At 45.5% G+C, this 27111-nt stretch overlaps 1 protein-coding gene across 1 annotated transcript in view; it reads right to left on the bottom strand.

Annotated features, from left to right (window-relative positions):
- The window catches only part of IMPG2 (interphotoreceptor matrix proteoglycan 2), a 904006-nt gene that overhangs the window by 238731 nt on the left and 638164 nt on the right, over nt 1-27111 (bottom strand). Inside the window, exon 15 of the mRNA XM_086934482.1 lies at nt 12396-14338. Coding sequence (XP_086790608.1) covers nt 12396-14338 — 1943 coding nt within the window. The remainder of the gene's footprint in view (nt 1-12395; nt 14339-27111) is intronic.

The raw sequence follows: 27111 nt of genomic DNA, 5'->3' as shown, positions 1-27111 counted from the left end.
ATGGTTCAGTCTCCCCCTGGATCCCTCAATTGATTCAGTATTGTGTGCTTTGTGTTCTAATCTCATGTAGAGACTAGTAGAGAGTGTTGTATTATTAAATACATCATTTTATATAACTACTGTGTGGTTGTCCTTTCATTTAGACATTCAGGAGGTGATATTCACGTAAAACAAGGTGCTTCACACTCCTTCAAGATTAAGCCTGAAGGCTGCTCTCCACAGCTACCACTAGGATAGCTTTCTAAATGTTAACTTTGACCTCATACATCATAAGGGTTGTGTGGACTGGTACCTGGTGCCCACTTTAATTAGTGCACAACATATACCAGGCCACCTTCCCACAGTACCCTTCCCACAAAAACAAATATCACTCTACCCTCCTAGGCTAACTCCCTGGTTTATGACACCACTAACATGTCACCCCCACCTGAGGTTGCCACCTACCTGTGCCCCAAACGGAAAAACCAAACAATATGCACACTGAATACATAACCTTCATTACTCGTTTAGCACACTGAACACATACCCTCTATTACTCATTGGCAGAGAAGAACACATATCACTAATCAATCCACAACTCTTTGTAGTCCTTAGTTACTTGATATACCACCCTACTGGAAACAATGCTCCGTTTGTCAGAAACCTAATGGAGTTGATGACCAACCAATTCCTATGCTCTAACAAATGTGTTAAGATAGGTGATCGCCATACACACTGGTATGAAAATGTGGATCAAGTGACAAAGCACTCATCTCCTTCCTCCAATAATTGTTCACCAAATCCTCATATCCCTACACACACAAGCACTGAATTTATGTTCAAACTAATGATTTCTGCATTCAAACCCATTAATACAGTCAAATTGTTTGGTCCTTCACTTTCAGATTCCTTTACCATAACTTCCCACTACCCCTTCACAGGCCTCCTGCCACACTAGTTTATCTTTGGGTCAGAAACACGAAGAACATATGCCAGAACCACTGAATTCCATTATGGACTTCCAGCCACCTTTGAACAAGGAAAGACATTTATGCAGCTCAATAACTCAATTTTCTAAAGGACAGACAAAACATTCCAAGCAACAACCAAGCACACACTTTCAAATCATAAACATTTGAATCCCTCTGCGAACACCTGGCCCCTAGTTCCCTTCAGAGTACAGTGAACTAGGAACCCATAGGACTTTATTTTCTGGTTTTTCCAGGATGAACAAAGAGTTCCTCGAGAACCTTGCCTTCTTCACAAATACAAGTTATTCATTAGACATCATAGTTTACAATTTAAACAAATCTGCCTCCAAACATTTCTTACCACATCAGCTACCAATAATAAACTCCTCATGGGCAAAAGGAGAGTGTGTTACTTCATTAAAGCTTGGACTTATGAATCCAATATTTTAAAATACAACAAATGATTATTAATTATGTAGTTTGTATAGGACCCAGTTTCTGTCAAAGGAGTCCAGGAGCTTGACTCCTCAAACAAGAGGTAACGGGAAAGGGCCATTACAACATGGGCAGAGCCACGTATGCCATTTCCCTGCGAGTGCAGCAATGCTTGCCTTAACAATGCATATGGCTTAACCACGCATGTGCCTGTGTAATCTCTCTCTTTTTTTAACAAACCTATGTTAAATACTCACTGATCCATCCCATACGCTGTCCCAAGTGTCGCATCGCAGTAATATACCCTCAGCACTTAGTATGGGAGTAGTGTAACAAAACCAAAGCGCACATCTCATAGACTACACCATCTACCCATGCGCCCAGAAGTAGCGACTGACGTCAGTATCTATGATATACACGCATGCGCCTTATTGGCTCAACAGTCACTACCGGATTTAACATGCTCAGAACGACACATGGTACTCTGTAAACAGGTCCATGATTATGATAGGCGCTGAGGCGGATGTTCCTTATTTGGTCTTTACACCACATCCGTCAATTAACGAATCAATGAGCACCTCGAGGCCCTTATATACCACAGCCCTGAACGCTAAGCATTACCAGCGGAGCATCGCAGGGTGGTAGAAGGAGGCCGACGCAGGCGGATTTTGTGAGTATTTAATAGACAATCCTTTAGAGACCTACCTGGCATGAACCCAGACAGTGAGTAAAAATACTGAAACCAACTCTTTACCCACACAGATTAAGAATCCACCTACCTACCCTGGCGTTCTGGATATGCTCATGAGGCAGGACACAACAGTCATTATGAGTATGATTTTCAGAACCATTACAAGCTAGCAGTGTGTCTTTTCTTTTTACAGGTTTATTTAACCGTTTGGGGCTCCAGGTGACTGCACCTGTCTGAGCCAATCCCTTGTGGAAACCAAACTGACTCGTCTTTTTCTTTTTCTTTTTAGGACATGCAACTGCATGACCCCAAAGAAACCGCTGTAGGCACATAGTAGCCTTTTTTTCACTGTAAATAAATTCACTTTTTTCTAATTTAAGAGAAATACATTTTTTCTTAAAAACACGTGAGTAGGGTTGGGAAGTTGTGCCCCCGTCCTGAAGAAGGAACACCGAGTTCTGAAACATGTCGACGCACACCAGAGGTAGTGTCCATAATAAAGACAACTGACCTCACTTTGCACTTCTTTTTAATAGCACCAGCTAGGGGTCTCGAATAAAGTTTTTTCACAGAACCCACTAGCCAGGTACTTTTTTTTTTTTTTTTTTAATTCTTTATTGTCAGGAGTTCAAAAAGAGATAGTCATACTTTCATTCGTTAGGTGCATTTACATACCATTAGTAAGTGTAAGCAGGAGAAAAGAACAAAATATATCGTGTGTCCATAACTATCAATGTCTGCCACGGTCATGTAGTGGAGCAGTTAGGAGTAACAAGCATAGTTAGATCGCGGCCCAGTTTTGCTTCTTGTCCATAAGTCATTTCCTGACAATACATTTCTGAATAGTCATCTGAGACTAACAATTTGAAGTTTTAGAAAAACAAAAACATTAAAACCCAACTATGGTCATCATTGAGCAATTGAATGCGTTCATCTACATACAGTCTTCTACAGGTACATTTATTCAACATCGCGCCTAAGGTAGCGTTGTGTTCCCGCATTCTCCCGGCTTCCCCCATCATTGTGCTGGCATACCCTTTTCTGCTAGTCCTCGTCATCCTCTGATTCTGAGTCCTCACCTTCCGGCAGGGGCTCACATGGTTCTCCCCTATATTTGTTCCATGGCGTCCACACCTTATTCCACTTGCGGGGGCATGCCCTTAACACATAAACTGCTCTTTCCTTTACCATTAGGAGGTCCATATTCCTTATCCACCCTGCCACCGTTGGCAACTCCGGGGCACCCCACCTCTGTGCAATGTCTCGTTTGGCCACTGTCACCGCCAGCGTGACCCATAGTTGTCCATACCTGTTTAGGTCTGTAGGGTCCCAGATGTTCAGCAAGCACTTACGGGTTTCTGGCAGGACAGACACATTGACGGCCTGTGAGACTGTGCGCATAATCTGCCTCCAGAGTTCCCTGATTTGAGGACATTCCCATAGCGTGTGGAGCAGAGTTCCCTCTTCCCCGCATCCCCTGAGGCAGTACGGGTGAGGTGCCCTTTGTATTCTGTGAAGTAATGTGCGTGTGTAGTAGGTGCGATGTAAAATTTTAAGCTGCACTAGGCGGAATCTGGCCGAAATGCCTACTTCTCGCGGCGAGGCAAGCGCCTCGTTCCACTCCGTATCATCCATTTCACCCAGTTCTCCCACCCATTTTTCTTTAAGATTCTGTGTGGGGTCTGGCAGGTTATTAATCAGTTTTTTGTACGTGAGTGAGGTCGCCTTCTGCTCCATAAATTCGGTCAGTAACCTGTCTTCCAGAGGTGATGATTCTGGGAGTGTGGTGTCTGGTGGGATTGCCTGCAATAAAGCGTGTCGGATTTGCACATACCGGTATGTTTCAGAGGGACCCAGGCCGTACAGCTGCTGGAGCTGTGGGAATGGAACAACCGTGCCCTTGTCCCAAAGGTCCCCAACCACCGAGATCCCTATGGTATCCCATCGTGCGAACCCCTTACATGTCCGCAGGTTTCCCAGTGTTTTAGTGTCCCACAACGGAGTTAACCTGGTGATTTTACCCTTTCACCCCAGACGTGATTGTGCTGCATGCCATAGCGTCGCCGTATGAAGCGTTGGGCCAATTAAGGCCTTTACTTGTGGGTGGTTGTATAGCACTGAAAGCATGCCTTCAGTCCCCAGTTGTGACCAGTCCGCCTTATACGCGGGGTCCTCCCGTGTGACGTGGATCCAATGATTAACAACCTTAAGCTGGGACGCCCAGTAATATAGTTGGAGATTGGGTAGTGCGATCCCCCCCTCGTACCAGCTCTTTACCATTTTATTCTGCGCTATTCGTGCTGGGCCATTGCTCCATAGCAAACTGGAAACCAATGCCTCGACCTGTCGGAAGTATCGCGGGCTCACCATATAAGGGGAGTTTTCAAGCACATATAGAAACCTTGGGAGAGCCATCATTTTATAGAGTGCCGCTCGTCCTAGGAGGGTCAGCGGTGGTGTAGCCCAGTATCTGACATCTGCACGCAAGCTCTCGGTATAAAACTCCGCAGCATCGGCAGTCACAAAAATACCCAGGTATTTAAATGAGGTGGTGGTTATCTTTAGGGGACAGTCGGCTGGCAGCACTGGACCCGGGCCCTTGAGTACATAAAGTATGGACTTGGACCAGTTCAGGGTGTAGACCGAAGCCTTGCCGTGTTCATCGCAGAGAGCCAACAGGGCAGGGACCCCTTCATTGGGTTTGATCATGTAGATCAGCATGTCGTCCGCATATAGGGAGACCTTGTCCTCCCACCCTTCCTCCCAAGTGATGCCTCGGAATAGTGGCGTTGCTCTGAGCATGATTGCCAACGGTTCCAGCACCAACGCAAATAGAAGGGGCGATAGCGGGCACCCTTGTCTGGTTCCCCGACCCAGTGGAAAGGGTGACGATATGTGACCATTCGCAACCACCTGCGCAACTGGCAGGGTGTAGAGCAGTCGCACCCATGCAAGATACTTTGGGCCGAATCCCATTCGGGTCAGGACAGCAAACAGGTACTCCCACTCCACCAGGTCAAACGCCATTTTTGCGTCTAGGGAGAGTATCACAGCTTGGTCTGTAAGAAGATGCGCCCGTGCCAGCACCCCATGCACCCTCCGTAGGTTCAGTGCTGTGCTCCTGTGAGGCATGAAGCCCGATTGATCGGGGTGTATGAGGGTACTCAGATGCTGGGTCAGACGACTGGCCAGGAGTTTCGCCAAGATCTTTGCTTCTGTATTGAGCAATGAAATGGGCCGGTACGAGGCGCAGTCTGTCGGCGGCTTGGCTGGTTTGGGAATGGCCACGATAGTGGCCGTGCGTTGATCGAGCGGAAGCAGAGCCGTCTCCACGCTTTCATTGTACATGTCCAAGAGAGGCTTGGCCAGTACCGAGTCCACTGCCTTATACCATTCCACAGGAATTCCGTTGGGACCCAAAGCCTTGCCGGACTGCAATGCCTGTATCGCTAATTGGATCTCTCCCTCCGTCAGGTCTGTATCAAGTTCCTGCTGTGCTTCAGGAGCGAGCACAGGGATAGAAATGTTTCTGAGCGACGCCAGGGCCTCCTGTTCCGTGACTGATCGTGTCGGTGTGTATATCCCCTGGAAATGGCGCGCCAGTGTGTGTACTATCCGTTCCGGGTGAGTCTGCAGCTGGCCCTCAGCATCATATAGTCGTTGTATCCCCTTGTTACTGCCGCCCCGTTTGTCCAGCCATGCCAGCATTTTCCCTGCCTTATCTCCCACATCATATATGCGGTGTGCGGTGTTTGCTAGGTGCCCTTTAGTGACCGTGGTGAGGTGCGCTTGGTGCTGCTGCTGTCGAAGCTGTAACTCATGTGCGGTGTTAGGGGTGGGGTCTGCCATATGGGCAGTGTTCGCCGTGTGCAGTGCCAATTCTAAATTCGCACGTTCAGCTCTGGATTCCCTTTTATGCCCAGTGATGGCCGATATGGATGCCCCTCGTAGGACCGTTTTGTACGCCTCCCAGAGCACTGATGGTGAGGTGACCGAGCCCATGTTCTCGTTAAAGTAGTGTGTTGTAGTCAATTTAAGTTTTTTCCTGATACCAGGAATCTGCAGATAATTGGGATATGTCGGGTACACTCTAGCGCGCTTTTGTTCTGTGGTAGTAAGGTGAAGGGATATCGGGGAATGGTCAGAAATGCCTCTCGGTAGAATTTCCAGCCTGTCTATGGAGCCCAGTCCCCTCCCTAGAAAGAAGAAGAAGTCAATGCGCGAAAGGCTATCGTGGGGGGCGGAGTAGTGCGTGTAGTGCTTCGCCGTGGGGTTCAAATGACGCCACACATCCGTGAGGCCCATGGCAGTCAGGAATCCAGGAAACGTGGCAGTCCCCCTCTGGCGATCTCGTATGGGAAAGGTGTCTAGTAAGGGGTCTGTTATAGCATTGAAGTCCCCCCCAATGATCATATCACCTTCCGGGAGATCGATGAGAAACTGCCCAAGAGCTGGCAGTGCTGTAGAATGAAGCGCTGGGGGGACGTACACAGATACTACATTGAGGGTCCTCCCCTCCCACTGGCCAGAGAGTGCCGCAAAACGCCCCTGGTCGTCCGTCTTGTGGCTAGTAACCAAAAAGGATGAGTTTTTCTTGAGGAGTATCCCAGTGCCTCTGGAGCCTGTGGTGAAGTCAGAGTGTACTGCCATGGTGTAGCCACGCCTGTTCAGTGCTTTGCATGTGGTCCCCGCCAGATGTGTTTCCTGAAGGAGTACCAGGTCAGATCTATGGCGTTTGATGGTTTGCAGTACCAAACCACGCTTAATTTTATCCCCCAGCCCCCTGACGTTCCATGTAAGTAGTTTCAGTGGGGGCACCATTGTCATTACAGGGGCGCCCTCAGCGGGTGCTGCTTGTGCTTGTTGTGCCATTTGGGTTTATGACCCATGATGCCAATGTGCAGCAATGTGGTGAAGCCAGTGTGATGAGCTGTGCGCCGGGGTACCTGGCGCTGGCGACTAGCAGCGTAACCGTGCCTCGTACAAACATAGTGATGACCAGTAACCTTAACTTTAACAGTACAACTTTCCCCCCCACCCTCTCCCTGCTCCCCTGCTCCATGGACGAAGCCCCGCCCGCATCCCCAACTTGGCAGAGTGCATAGTCCCCTCCCTATCTAGTCTTACTTGCTTGTGGGGTTGGTGAGTCCCCTACAGGCACCGGCCAGTGCCCGCCCTACTCAGTTCCATCGGCCCGAAGTCCCAAGGGCTGTGTTCGTGTCATCTCGTATATTGCTCAGGCAGTCAACCCCTGTTAGGCTGATCGGAATCAAACGGGTCTCTCTCAAGATCAGAGTCCAATCCTGCGGCGGCGCCCTGTTCAGCTGTCGGGCTGGCTGCCCGGCGTTCCGTCGTCCTCTCGTTGCGGCGGTCTTGGCGGTCCTTGTGCGGGCGCTGGGGTTTGCCCACCGGCCTCCAGCCATCCAGCCACTCTCGTGCCACCTTAGGCGTGTCGAAGAACCACGTCTTCCCCTCAGCCACAATCCGCAATTTGGCGGGGAAGAGCATCGAATAGGGCAGGCCCCTGTCACGTAGCGTCTTTTTCACTTCAGTGAAGGACTTTCTGCGTCTGGCCACCTCAGCCGTATAGTCTGGGAAGAAGGCCAGAGTAGAGTTCTGAACTTTCACAGGTGGTGCCACCCTTGCTGCCTGCAGAATGGCGTCCCTGTCCCTAAAGTTGAAGAGTCTGGCCAGCACCGGCCGCGGCGTGGCTCGCGGTTTGGCCGCACCCCCAGGGACCCGGTGTGCCCTCTCGACAGAGAAGAAGTTGGACAGGCCTTTAGGCTGCAGTTTGGTTTTGATAAGATCTTCGACGTAGAGGTCCATGGCGCCCTTCCCCTCCGATTCCGGAAGGCCTAGGATGCGGACGTTGTTTCTTCGAGAGCGCCCTTCCTGGTCATCCAGTTTTCCCTGCAGTTGCTTGGTGGTCTTCTCCAGTCGTTCCATCGCTACCTGTAGGTCTGAGGTGTCCTCGATGAGTGACTTTGTGACCACCTCCACTTGGGATACCCTTTCTGACATCCTCTTAAAGTCTGCTCTCAGCAGGTTTACTTCGGAGGAAATGGTGCCCACCGTCGCCTGGACCTCAGTGAGGGTTTTCATAATGTCTTCCAGCGTAACTTTCCCAGCCCCAATCGTGTCTGTTGATGCACCAGTGGAATGACGCCCAGGCCCTTGCGAGTGGCCACTCTGGGTATATGCAAATTTATCAAGCCTCGCTTGCGTCGTCGTACTCCTCGTGTTCTTGCCTGCCATAATGCTGTGGTCGGCTCTGCACCGTCTGGTCTGTCCAGTGGTTCCTGGCCCAGCCTCTCACTGATCTCACCGTCCCCGGGGTATGCGCCGTTGTCGTAGATTGCAGGAGTTCGGATCGCGGCTTACCGCAGCCCCCCGATGTCCAGCCTGGGTCTCAGTCTGCTAGGGGTTCAGTCTCAGTGTCCCGCCACGTGCGTGGCCCTCACCTCCGTGGCCGCTGCAGTATGACTCGATGTGAGGTTGTGATGCGTCGCTGGTGGTGTCTGGGCTATGAGCACCTCGCAGGCAGCATTCGATTTTGGTGGTGCCCCTTCCACGTGGGTCGTATTATCGGCGTGTCCGAGCTGCCAGGCCTGACTCTCCCTCCCACGCACTGCCGCTCTCTATGACTGTATGGGCGCCTTAGTCGCAGGTGCTGCCAGGCTGTAAATACCTTTCTCTCCCCATGCAGTTTCAGGCCAGAGTCCGACTCACCGAGTTGCGGGGGGGCTGCGTGGTCCTAGGCGCCTTTCGCCCTACCTTTGCGAGCGTGTGTGATGCCTGCCCGGCTGCGTAGTCCCAAGATGGCTCCGCCACAGGGTAGGGACGCTTCAGCCCCCGAGGGTGCCCACTCCGTGGGTAGGAGGAACTGTCTCCCGGGCCCTGGTGCAGCAGCCGTTTTCGAGTCCGTCGGCTGCCGCGCTGTTCACAATTTGCGCTGGTACCTTTCTTTTGGTGGTGGGACGCGGGCGCCGGTGAGAGTCGATGTCCTCCGGCCGGGTAGGGTGGACTTCCGGTCGGGTACGTCCCGCACTCCAGGCCGGTGCTGCTGGGTAGGCGGAGGCCCCTCTACGCCTTCGCCGAACGGAGCACTTCTCGGTGTCGGATTCTTGCCGGGGGCGGCTCAGTGTGCGCCGCTTGGTTCCCCGAGCCGATTTCACTCCTTCGGGCGGATCAGTGTGCGGATGCACATACGGATAATTGCACGGGCCGGTCAGCCTTGTGGAGCTCCCGAGTTAAGCTGCCGCCATGCTCGGCAGTTGGCCACGCCCCCCTAGCCAGGTACTTTTTAATCCTCACCACACCCTTCACTCACATTTCCTAATACCCCCTCACTTGCACTTAACACACACCACACATAGTCAACCTCTACAGTGCTCCCGCGTAGTCGCTGGTCGTAGCACGCCGCATCCCTCTAGCGGGATGCGAAGACCCCAATGATGAAGCATGACACCAAGGGGCCTGTTGGTGTGTGAGGGGTATTTTTCACAACACTGAGTGTCCCCCATTTCTGAGGTGTGCACTCTCAGTAGGATTCTTCTTGTTTAATTACCAGTGCCCGTGGAGTGAGAATCCTATCTCTATACTCTACCTCCCCCCATTGTTATCTTTTAACCACGCATATGCATGCTTAAGGCAGGACGTGGTCTAGATGCGCGGATGTGAAGGCTGGGGAAGAGGAAGGATCGGGAGTGGAAGCCGTGTGGTAAGTGGGGCTGGGGCTGAGGTTTGTGGAGGTGGGGGATAGTTTTAGGGGTGGGGATAGTTTTTAAGGCTCAGAGGGGGTCAGGGTTGTTTATAGGGCAGAGAGCCCTGGTTTTAGCACTCAGGTGAAAGGGGGTCGGGTCGTATTAGGTTTTAGGGATGGGCTTGTTTTTAAGGCTTGGGGGGGTCGGATTGTTTAGATGGCAGAAGCTAGGGGTTCAGGGCCGGGGATGGAGTAATTTTAGGTTTTAGGGATGTGGTTGTTTTTAGGGCTTGGGGGAATTTGGTTGTTCATAGGGCAGGGGCCAGGCTCTTAGGGCTATGGGAGGGAAGGTCGGGTAGTTTAAGGATTTAGTTGTGGCATTGTTTTTATGGCTCAGGAGGGGGTCAGTGTGTTTATATGGCAGGGGCTAGGGCTTTAGGTCTCAGGGCGGAGGGCTTTACCATATGTCCCTTTACTAATCATGCCTTTACCATAAAATTGCACTGTAAAGGCATGTATGGTAAAGGAATGCTTGGTTCAGACGCATTTGTTGTTAGGACTGCATTTTAGAGTCACGCATAGTTTAGCCATGCATGCCTCTGTCATACAACCAGAGGTAACAACTAGACGGTAAACTGATAACATAAAGAAGTGGTTACAACTCTGTGATATATACATATGCACCTAGAATATTGGTCAACAATTTAATTTCTACATGTCTTTTATATATATATATATATAGATAATAACGGCTAATTTCAAAGTTAACAAAGAACATTATTTTGTCTTAGATAGTACACTTCATATTTATCTACACATTAGTAGAAATGTAACCACTTCTTTATGTTATCTTATGTGTCACATAGTTATATTGCAAAAGACGGTCCCCTGATGAAGATAGTTTTGTCGAAACGCGCGTAGCTCCAATCTACCACATTGCTCTCATTTATTATACACCGACCGTATTTTCAACCTTACTTGATCAAATTATTGGATTGTTTTATGAATTTGATGATATCCCTTCTTTTCAATGTTTTGGATATATGTGATTTATTTTTCCTGTTAATATTTATTAGTATTGTATATTCTTTCTATTGTAGGAAAAATGAAATGAATTTAATGGATGAATCTAAGAAGGAGATATATATGTATATAAATATAAAAATGAGTGATGAAAATAAATAAAATTATGCATATATTTTTCATAACAAATTTGCATTCTTGATCTATGTGTGGAGCATAGCTAGTGGTTACTTCCATTCATATACCTATAATATTTTGGCATATTCGATTGAAGCTTGCTATAATTTCCTTACCCACTGTTCTTTTGTCCCTACGTATAGCGAGCTTATTGGTTATGTAGGGGTGCCCTTCTTCTAAAAATGCTGGATTGGGGTAGGTACAGTACAAACGCTGTAGCTAGATGATTGGATGTATGCTTGGATGAATAGCCAGGTTTTCAGCAGTTTTCTGAATTTCTGATAGCAAGTGACAGATCTGATTGGGGGGGGGGGGCAGAGTGACAAAGAATCTGGCTTCGCCAGTGCTCTTATTTTTTAATTTGGTTACGGACAGGTAATTCAGGTATGTGGAGTGCAGAGTATGGCTGGGGGTGTACTTTGGAATGCAGGAGGCAATAAAAGCCGGACTTTTATTGTTGAGTGCTTTAAAGATTAGAAAGCCAGTTTTGAATATTGTTCTTTGTGCAACCGGTAGCCAATGCAGTTTTTTCATCGGGGTGACATGGTACCAATGAGGTTGTTTATAAATAAGTCTGGCTACCTGATTCTGGATAAAATGTAGCCTTATGATGAGGCATTTGGGGAGGCCAGAGTATAAGAAATTAGCATAATCTGACCTTGAGATAACAAGTACGATGACAACTTGAACAAGGGCCTCCAAGGTTAGAAATTTAGCTATTTTCCTAATTCTCCGGAGCATAAAGAAGGATGCAAAGATTACTGCTCCAGTTCGAGGCTTCATAGATAGATCATCAGGCTCTTTACTGATTTCCTATTGATTGGAAGAATTCTCATCTCGGAAGGCCAAAATGATTCTGTCCAGTAGTCAATCTTATTTTTAGTAATGGCAATTTCAGTTTTATTCAAATTCAGCTTGAGGTGGTTCCTGTTAATCCAATTTCCGATGAACAACATAGTGGTTTTAAAAAGTTGTTAGATTTTTGGGAGTTATCAATTCTAAATAATAGATATACCCCAAGGTCACTACATCTCTGCTACTTTCCATATGTATGAGGCCAACACAGTCGCCATTTTAACCCATTTCCTAGAACAAACGTCTTCACACAGGTTTCAAAATTTAAACAATTGATGTACTTGCTCAGTTCGATATGTTTCATTCTGCATCACCTCTCCAATGTGTTTCCTTAATTTTCACCCCTTGATATCCAGATGACTATACCTCAAACTATTTCTAAACCCCAGATTCTAAACATTGAAGTTCAATATTATGCATAGTTCCTATATCAGAGTGGCATAAAACGTAGCCACGTACTACCTGCTAAAGTTCCCTTTCTTTGGATTAAGTTTCATTGTATACAATCAAAGGACGATAGATTATGAATCATAAACAATAAACATAATAATAATTATCTCACCAGCTCCAGGAACCGTTGCTCCAATGCTTTGTATTCTGGTGAATTTTTGTTAAACAGATCCTCAGAAAACATCATGTTGGTAACCCGGAGACTAAAAAACACCACAAGAGCACGGGTTGGCATTGACATATTAATGCCATTTTCATATGTGGATAAGAGGACTCCAGCCATCTCTGTAGAATAGGCATTTTCATCTGTCATCATTATCCTCTCCTCTTGGTTCGTTTCTGGTTCGTAATACACAGTGCCCAGGTTTTCTAGTTCCAAAGAAATGCCATCAACGTCTGGAATGACTTCGCTGTTGTGCGTCACTGAGAGAGTAAGAGGGTTCTGCTCTGGTGGCTGCTCAGAAGGAACATTGAGCCACTGATCTTGATGGTCCGGAGCATGCAGTCCCATAATTCCTAGCTCCTGTTCATTCAACGCGTTCTCTATGGTAGCCGCTGTAGCTACAGAGTTCATAGTAAAGTCAAAATAATTCAGGGATGGATCATCATGAGCTTCACTGGGTTGCTCTGTGCTAGCCTCTGAAGCCGATGCTATATCCGCTGTGTAAGAAAGACTAGTTGTCAACTCAACATATTCAACAGGTGGAGAGTTTGTAAGAATGTTCTGCTCTACCACGATGGTGTCAGAGGATGATATACCTAAGGATTCTCTTGTGTCTTCATTGATAACATTTTCGGTCTCTCTGCTTGTACTTTCAGTTGGCTCTTTTCCCGGCATCCCGACATCCATTGAATCAGTACCCTCGTTACCACCGAACAGTGCATTTGATATTTGATTTACCTTGTGGCTTGAATGGTTTGAAGTGTCTGGCTGTGCCACAGTTGCATCATACACTTCGTTTATCTCGTTGCTCTCAGAATTTGATACGTCTCCAGCTTGTTGAAATGAACTCGTAAATGGTTCCAATGGAGGAGCTTCAGTTTTAGTTACCTCCATAACAGGCATCTGAGATGTGAACGATTCTGCAGTTGCTTGCCAGAATGGGTTTGCTGAGCTGAAAGAGTCTTGATTTGGGAGAGCTAAAGATGAATACTCCACCAACGTCTCCAGGGTAAATGACGGCTCAGTAAGCAAATGGTCCAGCATGCCAGATGATTCCTCTGATTCCACTAACAGGTCAACTGCTGGAGGGTTCTGTGTCCAGGAAGCAGATTTCTGCTCGGTGGTCATCTCCAAGAAGGCTGGTGTGTCTGGTGTGGGTCCAGTGGCAATAAACTGATCAGCTTTTTCTGAATGTTGTATGAACTCTGTCATTGGTGTCACATCCCCATCGCTGTAACCCGTGGGCACGACTTTGATATAATCTGTAACAAAATCCCCAGGAGTCTCTTCATCCATGTTCTGGACTGATTCATTGTCCCCCAACAGTGGATAGAAGGCGGGTAAGGGAGCCTCTGTAGTCCACGCCACGTCCTTTACATTGAACCCTTGTCCCGAAAGATCAACCCCTGAACCGGATCCACCTTCAATAAAGATCTCTTTCCCAAGATGTATGTCTGGGGGTGCAACATTTCCCTCTAAATGTCTCTCACCCATCTCAATACTGTTGGAAGAGACAGAGGCAGGGTCCGGAGATACCGCAGGCTCAGTTGGACAAGAGCCTATGGTGTTACAGTCGGAAAGCAGAATCTGAGTAGCATCAGCCAAGGTAGGCAACATATTGTCCATGTCCTCAATTGCATGGTGAAAGGTACTGTCACTGATTGCTGGCTCCTCTGCTGCGATTGCTGAAGTCACTATGGCAGTGTTGACTTCCATGTGTAATTGAGAGGCCATCGTTGGTGAGAGGGTAACAGGAAATAATGCAACTTCACTGGAGGGTTGAACGACCTTTGGCACAACAGCAGAAGGAGTTTTAGACTCAGGCAGTTCTAAAGGCAACTTGTTGCTGAAAATAAGGCCTTCTGATTCTTCTTCTCCAACGTCTTGAACTCCTAAAAGAAAAAAAAAGAAAAGAAAAGGGATTTAAATGCTATTTAATGACCTAATCATATACTCGCAATGATCAGTTTCCATGCAATCCTTACTTATGTATAGTTGATAGAAAACACACATTTTATCAGCTTGCAAGAGCTCTCTATTCTGTTCTCGGTGGAAAAGAAAATTGGCACATAGCTTAATAGACAATACAAAATACTTGCTGCATGTATTCTTTAAGAAAGATTCATAAAGCAATTACAGCAGACATTATCAGCGTATAATGAAGTTATAAATGTTTTCTAAGCAACAAATTGAGCAAGAATGAATGCTGTCCTATCCATAAAGCTGTGTTCCTATTTCCTTTTCGAGTGACAATTCGAAATACTCAAGCCTGTTTCAGCCTGGACTACCCAGTGGTGGCTCCTCCGTGTGGGCGTTTGGGTGTCGCCCCCTTATTATTTTTGCCTCGGGCTGCAGTGTCAGCTTTACGTGTGATTGGAATATGTGGCCTGCGGCTGAGACAACTGAGATGCATGCAACTCAACAAGACAACAGAAGCCCCAAGCCCTAAACCCAAGGCCTTCCAACTGGAAGGCTGCTCTTTCTCAGACCAAGCCAGAAACTTTAGAACGCCTTCCCATTCGACTGAAGAAAATTACACAACTAACTCACCTCTCAGAAGACAATACAAACTTGAATTTCCAAGCTTCAGACCTCTGAGGGACCTCTGATGGATCTTTCATATCTCTTTAAGGACAAGCCAATCAACACTAGAAACTCAACAACCATTCTGTACAATACGCCAGGCCAACCAACCATAGAACCATAGCACATAGAAAGGAGTTCCAGCTGAATTCCTTAAAGATGACAAAGCTCCCACAGAAACACACTAAAATATGCAAGGATGGGCTAACTACAGAAATCTACCCCTGGAGCCACACACCACAGTAGATGATTAAGAAATAATGGCATATGGGCATGAACAGCATGATTCAGCCAAGACTCGTAAATAATGCTGGGTATGTAGGAGACCACAACACAGAATGTAATTTTGAATGGCGCATAGTTTTGTATAGTTTTGTTATTTTTGTTACTGTATTTTTATGTATACACTGCATGTACAGCAGATGGGACAAGTGGTATCATTGTCATATCCTAAATTTGAAATGTATGTCTCATATAGCCCGGATCCTCTGGGTCCCCAAAATATAAATGCTAATAAAATGTGTTGTCAAAAAAATAATAAGACAACAAAGCTACCCTTATACGCTACACAGACACCTTAGACTGACTTATAGGGTATGAAGTGCACTCAGCCCCTTCTCACACACCCATTAAAAATGTATGCAAAAACAGCAGCCCTAGGTTTGTAGCACAATGACCAGATCAAATGGTAGGGCCTGCTGCAGCACACTGAAATTTCCCCACATAGGACATACTACAGCTACACATTCCACAAGCAACAATACTGGTGCTCCTGTAAATGTTCTTGCTCTGGACAGTTTGAGTGCTGTAATTCTACATTAGTGGGTAGGTATGTGTACTACACAAATGGCATATAACGTAGCATAACATAGAAATCCAATACAGGACAACCATATTCAACCCAGTAATATTATATATGGATCACTGAAAGCAGTCAGCTGCTTTGGAGTTCACACCCCTGACAAATAGGAGGCATAAGTGGGACGCCAGAGGCTGCCTTAACTTGTATCATCAGTCTTTATAGAGCCTTTAAGATGCAGGGTTGCTACACTGTAAAAATAAGCCAACTAAAGTTGATGTTGTTCAGCATTTTAACTCTGTGCAGGGAACCCCAATAATCCTGAGGAGATTGGGTTTCCCATGTAAACATTTAAACATAAGAAAGGATAGTTTTAGAAAATTCAAACTAATGCTTTTAGATAGGTCTCAGCCAAATCCAACCCAAGAAATTCAATTACATATAAAATAAGAATTCAGTGATGTTCCCAATACTATTTTCCCTCTAGCAACTTGCCCATATGTCTATCGCCGTCCCGGTTTAGGGAGATAGAAATTACCTTGAAGGATTTCACCTAGGCTGCAGGGTAACATAGTGGCCTTAAAAAAGCTAAAGGTACCACTGACAAAGGCGTGGATTGGGGTTTCTGGACCCTGAATTATATTTCTTTGCTGCCCAGATTCAGTGGATGGCAAGGTAGCTGGATGGTAGCCTCACACAAGAACTAGCTCAAATGGGATGAGAAATATAAGGAGATGAAAGGTGTTACGGATCTTGGGTCTACAGAGGAAATCAAACACAGTATCCTAACAGCAATTCTTCGGAAATGCTAGAGGCAGTTTGTTTGTAAAATTGCACCTGACTAACTATATCTACCTACCATAACCCTGGTGTGATAGCCGACCAACATCAACTGGTTTAAGCACCCAATGTTAACTTCTTGGACAGATACAGGAACAGCCACAGTTGGTGATTTATTTCAAGGTGTTTAACTGCTGCCACTTACTGCCCTGGTGGATGAAGTGAGCCTTCCACCTTCTCAGTTTTTGACTTATGCTTCAATAACACAAATTATCAAGAATAGATGGAAATCTAATAACTGTGAGCGGAGAACCCATGGGATTTTGTACCTCCTAATCACAGTGAGTGACAGCCGTAATCTGGTAACCTGGAGCCTCATGTAGAAAGCAATCTTACAGTCGCAAAATATCAAATCGGAGCCTTAGCAACCTCACAATGGCATTTTTAAACATACTTACTGAATCAGTAAATGCTGAATCAATATTTGGAAGAGGCATGTACAGGGCATCCCTCCTAGATACCAATTCTTTAAGTTAAGCATTAATGTTTTGCTACCAAAATTCAGTCCCAAAAAAGTATTACTTTACCACCAACTCAAGGGAGGTGATAACCATTTGCAAATGGCAAGAGACCCCTTCCTTTTTGTGAATGTAGATAAAAAAATTGTTTAGGAGCAGACTTCCAGTTTTCCTTTTTGTATAATGGGCTGCATTTAAAAAATAACAGATTGCTGCATTCAAAAGCAATGGTGGTCTACTGACTTCAGCAAGTCACACATTCCTGTAACTCTAGCCAATCAGTGTGGGCCGAAATTTGCGACCTAACTCATACATATTAATGAAGTAGGTCAAATTGCAACGCACTTCGATTATGTATTTTGTGAACCAGCCTATTAATGTATAGGTCAGTTTCAAAATACTAATGCGTTCAGTAGGAGTCGGTGCACAAACTGAAACCACTTCTGAATCCAATATAAGACATGCCAAAAAAGAAAAATGCTAATTCATACTTGTACGATTTCTTATTTGAAATATTAGTACATGAGGCCCCTGGACCTATCACTCCCTAATTGAAATGACTAAGCATGACCTTCCAAGCATGAACAGTAATTGGGAAACTGAGTTTGATAGAGATCTCAGCAGCAGTAAATGGAAAGGACTTTAGAGTACCCACAAACATGTTAAAGGAGCATGAGACCTAAATATATCTAATTCCCCCATCTTCATATGGCCTAAATGACTCCTAGGCAGATACACCTAATGTTGGTTACTGTGGATATTGTCTGTCCTTGGTGTGTTGAGATGATACTGTTTATTATTTTATGGTCTGGACCGGTTACGAGATACCGGTATTCTAGAGAATAGATGTGAAACAGTTAAAGTCTGCCTTGTGTAAAGAAGGACTGTATGTGCTGGGAGCCTGTTGTTGGTGTTGTTCCAAATGCCAAAACCATGGAAAGCAGGTAATAAGTTCACAGATCTGGCAGCTAAATGACAAGTTGGAATGCATTGGAGATCCAGAGCGCCACCTTCAAAAGATGAATGGTCACATAATCTGCCCAGGTGGACAAAGTCTAGAGATCTTGCATTGCAAGCGGAGAAGAAATGGGGACTGACTCTGCAGTATGCTGCTAGTTCACTTATGGGATGAAATCCTTTGAACAATGATCCCCGAAATTAGGCCACAAATATAAGTCCCTGTCGAGAAACATTGGGGCAAATTTACTAAACTTTCATGCAATGCAGGGCAGCAAGCAAAGTTGCTGTGCTGCATTGCATGAAAGGGAGAGAGCAGATATGCTCCATATTTTAGAAAGATATTGGGAACTTCTGCTCTTTGCTTGTGCTGGTGCACTGTGTAAATCCTAGCACCAATGGAGGCACCCTTGCAAAATAGTGAGTCTCTGCATACATAAAACTACTATAAGAAAAATTAATGTAGCAGTTTTTGAATACCAAACAAATAGTAAACTTACACAGCAGTGTATGCATGCCTTTGTGAAGCAGGGCCACTGAGTTGCTGTCCCTAGGGTGACCAACCGTCCGTAAATTTCACGGACAGTCTGTAATTTGGGCCTCACGTCCGTTGTCCGTGAGGAAACCTTTTACGGACGCCTTTTGTCCGTTATTTTGGCCATCACAGGGAGCAGCACTGCTTCCTGTGAGAGGCCTCACCTTCCTGATGGGGCGCCAGAGCAGCCCCTCCCCGCCCATTGTCATTCTGTATGGTGCTGATGATTGCCACATACAGAATGTCAGTGGGGGAGTCTGGGCTGGTAAATCATGTGGCGGCCTCCTCCTGCCTCCGTGAACAGCAGGGCATTCTGTAAAATAAAAGGCAAAACGCTAATGCTGCAACTTTAGCAACGTGAGAAAACAGTGTATATAAAGAAGCCTGTAAAATAAGTTAAAAAGAACGGGTTGTCGTTCTTTCACTGTCTCATCATTTTTTAACTGAAGTATTTTCAATATTATATCCAACAAAGCCATGGTTGCTGCTTTACTTTTTATTTTAAGCAACTAACAACCATTGACAAAGCCAATAGTCCCGGTTTTTGTTGGTGTAATGATACTTGCTGTATTATATATATATATCTGGATGCAAAGACATAAACAACATAATACCAGTCGGGAGGAACACTACGCTAGCGCTGATTTTTAGCCTAGGTGTTTTAAACTACGCCCTTAATCTCATCGAACACCCCCTTTGAAGAGACCCCCCAGTTTTTTTTACACCACTTAAAGCCCTGGAAACAACACCATGTCACAGTCACCTCACATCCTGGCACTGTGCATCATGCGTGACTCATGACTTCTACGTTTTCAGACCTGCCTATGTGCAGGGGCATAGTGAACTTTCCCCCACCCCACCCCACCCCTTGCTTTAGGAACTACAGCAAGTTGAAGTTCTTGATGGGCCTCTTCTGTCTGCAACTCTGTAGACAAGAGCACAGCTCATAATGTGAAAAGGTGGGTGAGAAAATAAGTGAAGGAATGTGTGAATGGCTGGATGGATGAGTGAAAGGATGAATGAAAGGGTGAATGGATAGATAAAAGAAAGGATGGATGGATGAGTGGAAGTATGGATGAGGGAAAAGGTAAATAGATGGATGTATGGGTGGAAGGGTAGATGGATGGGTAAAAGGGTGGATGGGTGTATGAAAGGATGGATGGATGAGTGAAAGCTTAGATGATGGGCGAGTGAATGGGTGGATAGATGAGTGAAAGGATGGATGGATTGAATTGATAAGTGAAAGGGTGAATGTATGGATGGATGAGTGAAAGGGGTAGATGGGGTAGATGGACAAAAGGATGAATAGATGAGTGAAGAAGTGAAAGGGTGGATGGATGAGAAAACGGATGGATGGATGAGTGAAAGGATGGATGAGTAATAGGATCAATGGATAAGTAGATGGATGGGTGGATGATGGATGGATGGATAAGTGAAAGGGGGATGGAGAGAGAAAGGGAGGATGAATGACTGAAAGGGTGAATGGGTGGAAGGATAAGTGACTGGGTGGATGGATGAGTAAGTGAATGAATGAATGGCTGGATGGGTGAAAGGGTAAATGGCTGGATGGATGAGGGAATAGATGGATGGGTGAAAGATTGGATGGATGACTGTATGGATGGATGGGGTGAAAGGGTGGGTAGATGAATAATGGATGGATGGGGTGAAAGGGTGGATGGAGGGATGGATGAGTGTAATGATGGATGAAAGGATATATGGTGGATAGGTTTGCAAATGGTTGAATATGTTTGGATATAAATTGGCACATAGATGAAAGGACAGAATGAATGGTGAAAGACTGAATAATAGATAAAAGAATGATTACACCTTGTAGCACCCATTATCTTAAGTAGCATTTCCTATACATTCACTTTCACGCTAATATGAGTCATTGTCTCTACATAATGTGTGTGATGTAACGCACTCCGACACCCTGCCCTACATAATTGGGATGAGTGAAGATGAGGGGCACCATTGAAGGGTGATAGCAAGGCAGGAATGGCCGGACTGGGCATTGGGTGTTTCCCTGGGAGGCTGGAAAGGGGGGGCGGGGGCGGTTTTGTTACAGGGGGCTGGTACTCCAAAGTTCCTTATATATCCAGTAGTTTTCAATCAACAATAAAAGCGACTTCACTTATATTCAGGTGTGGTTCACCATTGTCTTGTGATTAATGTACCTGCTGGAGTGAGATGCGAATTTTGAATGGTCTAAGGCAGCAAGCTGCAGCCATACTGAAAAACCGTGAAGTGCACGATTGTCTCAACCTAATATAAACCTATTTTGACTTGTACTTAGATGGTTGTCTATTTACTTACATATATACTATTGCGCGACCACCTCTGACGTATCTGTAAAACTTACCTTTTGTCCCCAAGTTTTGTCCTGAATTTTGACCTTTTGTCCTGAATTTTGACCCTTTGTCCTGAATTTTTACACTCACCGTCCTGAATTTGCACCTATGCCAGTTGGTCACCCTAGCTGTCCCCCATATAATGACCCCGTGATACCTAGTGCTGCCTCTCTACAAACCAATAAGTTTGCCTTTGTTGCTAATTGTGTAAATTCTATCTACCACCATATCAGTAGGGCTGGTGCACAGGCCCTGACTGTTTTGGTCCGGCTCAGATTCAATTTCCAGCAGTGATATGCAGCCACTGAAAGATGAGAGTGTAGCTACATTGGGGTCTTGTGAGTTAACTTAAGTGTAATTTGAGATTGGTCAGAGGTGGCACCAAAGTATCGGGCTAGTTCACTCATCTCAATTTAATCACACCAACAAGACACCCACTGCTGTTGTGTTGCTTTCTAGTAATTTTCAAAGTGTGGCACACTAAGGCCTCTTTTGTTAGCGGGCAGTTGAAGTTTAGGTAATATGATTTTGTGCCTGCCCCACACCATATTAGTTCCAATAGCTGTGAGTTTAATTTTGAAAGTACTGTGTAGGGATGACTAGTGGCATATTGGCAAACACGTAAAGTAGTCTCAGTACTATTATCCCCTTGGATACGGCTATGTTCCGGATTTCTGCTAACAGGAGTTTGTTCCAGAATCAGATGGAGTCCCCTATACCCAATATTGCTTTCCCTAGGTTGCCCTACAAGGTTTCCCCATCTTTTTGATCAACCTGTATCCCAAGGAATCTAAAAGTGTACTCTGTGCAGCTTAGTTGTAAACCTAAGGTTGGATTCCTGTTGCATTTTCATGTAAATGGAATAGGCACAATTTATGTTTATTGAGTTTCAACCCTGAAGCCGCACCAAATCCCTCAACTGGTCAAGTATCGAGTCTATATCTAAAGCTGAGTTGTTCAAGTAGATAAGCACATCATACAGGTATATTAAAGGCCCCTTTACAAAGGTAAATTTAGACCTGAAGTCTAAGTTTAGACCTAAAGTCTAGCCTTACGCTCCCAACCCTCACCCACCATAACAGTATGAAGCCATTAACTGATACTGATTTTATCATGTGGAACATCAGATACATGCACACTGCCAGTAAACTCCATGCTAGACTCTCTTACCTCAAGTGTAAAAGGAAAACACATAGTGTTTCTTCAAGAGCATTGCAGGGGACAGGTTTTTCCCCACAAACTGTTGTGCCTTCATTTAAGGTTCCTGCGCATGGATTAAAGCTGGGGTCCCCTTTGAACATCACACTACCATTACTGATAAATCCGGAAGCTATTTTCTGGATGATAAATATCAGAAGCAGATTTCAATAAAGATGTCTACCACTTGTGCCCGATATGATCTACATATCAGACTTGAATGCATAGTTTGCTTGTCCTCCACTTGCTCCTTAATTACTCCTATGACTACTTGGGTGTACTCTTTCAGATCATAATCCTCTAAGGGCTTGATTTAATTGGGGAATAGTACACCCTGATACCAATACGGTGGTTACAGCCCTCACTGCTTGAAGACCCTTCTAAGAGATATCACTCCCAAGCCGATCTCCAAGAAGGAAATATAGGTTGGATGTTATGGTCCCTAAAAGAGCATGGCATTCTGGAGAGCCCTCCTTTTATCGCTAGCCGGCAGATTGGCTTTGTTAAAAAAGATAGCCCTCCCACGCCTATTATATCTTTTTACCGCCCTACCTGTGTGGATTTCGAGGGCCAGAATCTGAGAGCATGAATCTTGTCTGGTGTTGTTTATCTGGGGGACAGGCAGACGCAGAGTGACTTTGGCAACTCTCGAATGACCAACGGAGAAAGGGGAACTGGTGGTCCCTGACTTTGAATCATACTATAATCTGGCAGGGCAACTGCAATAGTTTACCCAATAGATAGCGGGGAGACTGACACCAGAGAACAAGCTGGGACCCTTTATACAAGAACAAGCGGTGCTCCTGCAGACACTTTTGAGGGTTGGGGGAGCACCATGAGCGGGTACCAATGAACTACATGTGGTCCAACGTTGCTGGGGGAGGTGTTTACAAAATACGCAAACCAGAGTGATCTACTCACTTGACCTTCCAATGACAATGCTGCAGGCGTTGCCATACGGGGGACAATGGGGAGGACTGGAGGACTGGGTACAGGCAGGGGCCACTAAAATATGTGATCTTTACGAGGAAGGAGCGCTCAGGTTGGTTGAGGACTTTAGAGCAAGCTGGGACATTTCCTGTTGTATGAAGCAGTTACCACAGTGATTAGATGACACCGGTGAATAGGCAGGTAAAAGCTATGCCACAAGTGGATATATCGGAACAGCAGGGGGTAAGATCAAAGCGGTCACATGCCTGTACAAAACAATTGGCTGAGATTCCATGCAACCTCTGACGACAATAAGAAACAAGTGGGAGGCGGATTTGGGTACTCAGACGAAGGACGTTGACTAGATCAATAGGTGAGATAGAACCAATAAAGTTTCATGAAATGCCTGATTCAAATGAATCAACTTTTATATACTCCATAGGGTCTACCTCACCCCAGAACGTATTAATGGATACTTCATAGGAGGATGCGTGTGGAACAGATATGATACACATTTTTGTGGGAATTGCCAAGTGGTGCATAGATTCTGGCAAGAGGTCACAGCTACAGTGGCTACAATAATAGTGCAGGGGAACTATCATTAAGCCGTCTCAGCTCAGCCCCCACACAGCTAAAACCAAGGTCACCGATAGGTTACTGGACCTTGCCCTCATATTGGTAAAAAAGAAATCACAAAACACTGGAAGGCGCTGGAGGGACCCCGTCTGGCTGGATGTAGGCGGGAGCTGGAAACATGGGCAGAATGTGTGAGCAGGGTGCTACTCAGAAATGCGTGTAGAGGAATAGGAGGAAGAGAATTGGCTAGAGCGTGAGAGGTACTAGTAGAAGGAACGAGAAACCAAGAGCCAGACTTGGGCCGATCCGCACCCTCAGCGCGCTCTCAGTAGGGGACCCCGCCACGTCATGAATAAGAAGGGAATGTGGAAGGAACCCAAAGACACATTTTACCTTAAACAGGAGTCAGATACAAAATAGCTGAATTAACATCAAAGGATGGACAAGAACCGGGAGGGGGGGGCAGGGTTGTCCCCGGAGTGAGCTAACATATATAGAAAAAGAGAACTTAACAATTATGGTCCTAGAGTAAGGGGTTGGGAGGGGGAAGAATGTTGGGGAATGGTTATTAAATGGATCGTAACAATGCCGACACAGTGGATATGACTAATGACATCTGTATTGTTTATGCATAATACTGTTTATACATGAAAAAGTGACATGCGATTGTATTGGGTGAATAACTGATGAAAAATAATAAAATTCTGTTTTATAAAACTGCTTAAAGATCCTTCTTTCCAAATTACAGATTACTTTGACTTCACCCACAACTCAGCCTCCTCCTGTGCTATGGAATGGGAAGCATTTAAAGTTTCAATTAGAGGTCAATGCATAAACGCAGTAGTAGATGCCCTTCAAGTATTAGAACTGGAATTAAAAGTGATCAATGGCTCACTATTTCATCAAGATGGTCAAGCTATGAATAATGTCTCCTACACAGACACTTTCAGCTGCACCAACCAAGCACACTGCTTTGTTCAACTACTACTCTGTATCAATTTCGCAGCACCTGAGGTAAAAACTTACATGGAAGATGACACACCAAGTCCTTTGCTCACCTGGTTAACCAAGCAGGAACACACTCACCCCCTATTATTCCCATCAGACTTACACCAGACACCTCTGCTTATACAGACCTTGAAATGCATGCTGTCTTTTCTCAATACTATAAAGTGTTCTATAGTGCCACCCATGACTGATCCCCCTCTGACACTGCAGATTTCCTACATGATATTCCACAGCCCCAGATTACCCCAGAACAAAGGCAAGATAGATTCACCCATAACCTCTGTTGATATAAACAAAGCAATACCTTCATTAGCAACGGGCAAGACCCCTTGCCCTGATGGACTCCCTTTGAGGTTGTATTGGGCATATCCTGACCTGCTGGTTTCAAAACTGGTCAAACTGCATCAATCAGCTGCCCGAGTTAATCATCTGGCCGTTCCCTTAGGTAAACTCTTCTTATAGCTATGCTCAACCCAGACAAGATGCGACTCACCTCACCTCCTATAGGCTATTCCTAATATTATTTAAAAATGTTTAAGCTAAATATTGACAGAGTTTCTCTTTCTCTCGTTTCCCCCTCTTGTTCATCCTGACCAAAATGGCATTGTGCCAGAGATTAGCATGTTGCTTAATATTCGTAGACTTTTTTGGGTCATGGAATCTCCCCCTGGGTCCTGGCCATGTACAGCTACATCGTCCTGGAGCAGAAAACGCATTTGATTCCCCAGAATGAACTTCCATTTCACAGCACTGGAGAGGTTGGGATTAGGCAGAGCTATGGTATGCATGATCAAACTCCTTTATACAGTGCATGATAATACTCCTTCATACTGCACCCATGGCATGGGTCAAAACTGTGACAAATCTCAGATCCGAGAGCTGTCCTTAGAGGCACCAGACAGGGCAGGCTACTGTCCCCACTCCTCTTTGCTATTGCGATGAAATTGAAGGCTATTAGATTGTGTCATGAGGGGACGACCTGGGACATTCTTCTAGGTGACAGGATTAATTCGGTCTCTCTCTATGCCAATAATATTCATTTGTACCTTAGAGATGTAGCTGTGAACCAAACTGATATTGTGCCTATACTCTGGGTTTTTGCCAATGTGTTTGGTCTGAAAGTTAACTGGCAAAGTATTGTTTGTTTCTTCTCCTTTCCCCACTCACCAGAAGCCAGGCTAGATGTGGGAGAAGGCATACTCTAAAGGCACCACAGAATATTTTGATTCTTAGCAGTGAGAATTGAGCATGATGAAGATTTATTGGTTGGCAACACCACCAGGGCAGTGTCAATGATCCAAATTCAAGCCGCGTGTTAGGGAACTCTACTGCTTTTGGTGATTGGTCCTATTGCTTTATCCAAAATGATAATGCTTCCTAGAATGTTGTATCTTTTTGTCGAACTCACACTATACCTGCAGGGGAAGTTTTTCCGTACCCTGGATTCCTTATTGGGCGATCTTATCTAGTGCAATGGGCATTTTAGGGTTTCTCTGAATAAGCTAAGACTTTCTTTAGATGGGGGATCTGGAGGCTCCGAACTTCAAACACTACTGCCTTGCAGCACAACTGTAGGGTGTCTGTTGATGGTTGGCTGAGCAACACCCAGATGACACAGTCATAACAATCCCCACTTGGTGAATGGAAAGACCATTGCAACTGTTCTACCCTTGTGCATGCTTGATCCCGACCACCACCCTTGCTTACTTCATACAGCATTCTGTTGTTTTAGAAGAAGACTTGTAAATTGCTCAGAATACTCAATATCCACCTGCTATCCCACTTCACTTCTAGGCTTCCTGACAAATAGTGTATCTTGACATCTTCTGAGCTAAAACATTGGCATCACAGGCATAATGACTACGGGGATCTTTTTCAATACAGATGCATTCTGTCCTTTGTCGCACTAGTAACATAACATGTATATTTGTAAGGCGCACGTTCACCAAAGGGTATCTTGGTACTGAATTCCGCCGGGATTTTACCCTGTGACCATGAGGCTCCTATAGTGGATGCATTAGTCCACTAAGCCACCAGGCCTGGCATTGTAGAACAATAATGCCCACAGAGCTCAGTGTTTGACATACAGGGCACTAACACATTCCTTTTTTGCACCAACTGGAACATTGAATCAGCAGAGATACAAACCCACACAGCCATGCAATACGTTTACTCAACGGGTAATGACCAGTAGATTATTAGCAGGCAAGCCAATGCTTTTGGCCGGTGCACACTGTTCTTCTTGAAGGGTCTTCAATGTACGTAGGAGGCAGAGTTCGAGAAAGCATTCAATGACAAGGAATGGGAAAGAATACTTGCTTATCTGGCTATAGCCTCCACAAATGCTAGATTTAAACCTATTGGGTTCAGTGTACTCCACAGCCCCTAACTCTCAACTACTAAAGTAAATAAGGCAAATTCTTGCTGCCTT

The sequence above is a fragment of the Lissotriton vulgaris genome, chromosome 8 (genome assembly GCF_964263255.1).
Source record: "Lissotriton vulgaris chromosome 8, aLisVul1.2, whole genome shotgun sequence".
Taxonomy (NCBI): Eukaryota; Metazoa; Chordata; class Amphibia; order Caudata; family Salamandridae; genus Lissotriton; species Lissotriton vulgaris.
Note: the sequence above shows the minus strand (reverse complement) of the source record. Positions and strands in the feature narration are given on the sequence as shown.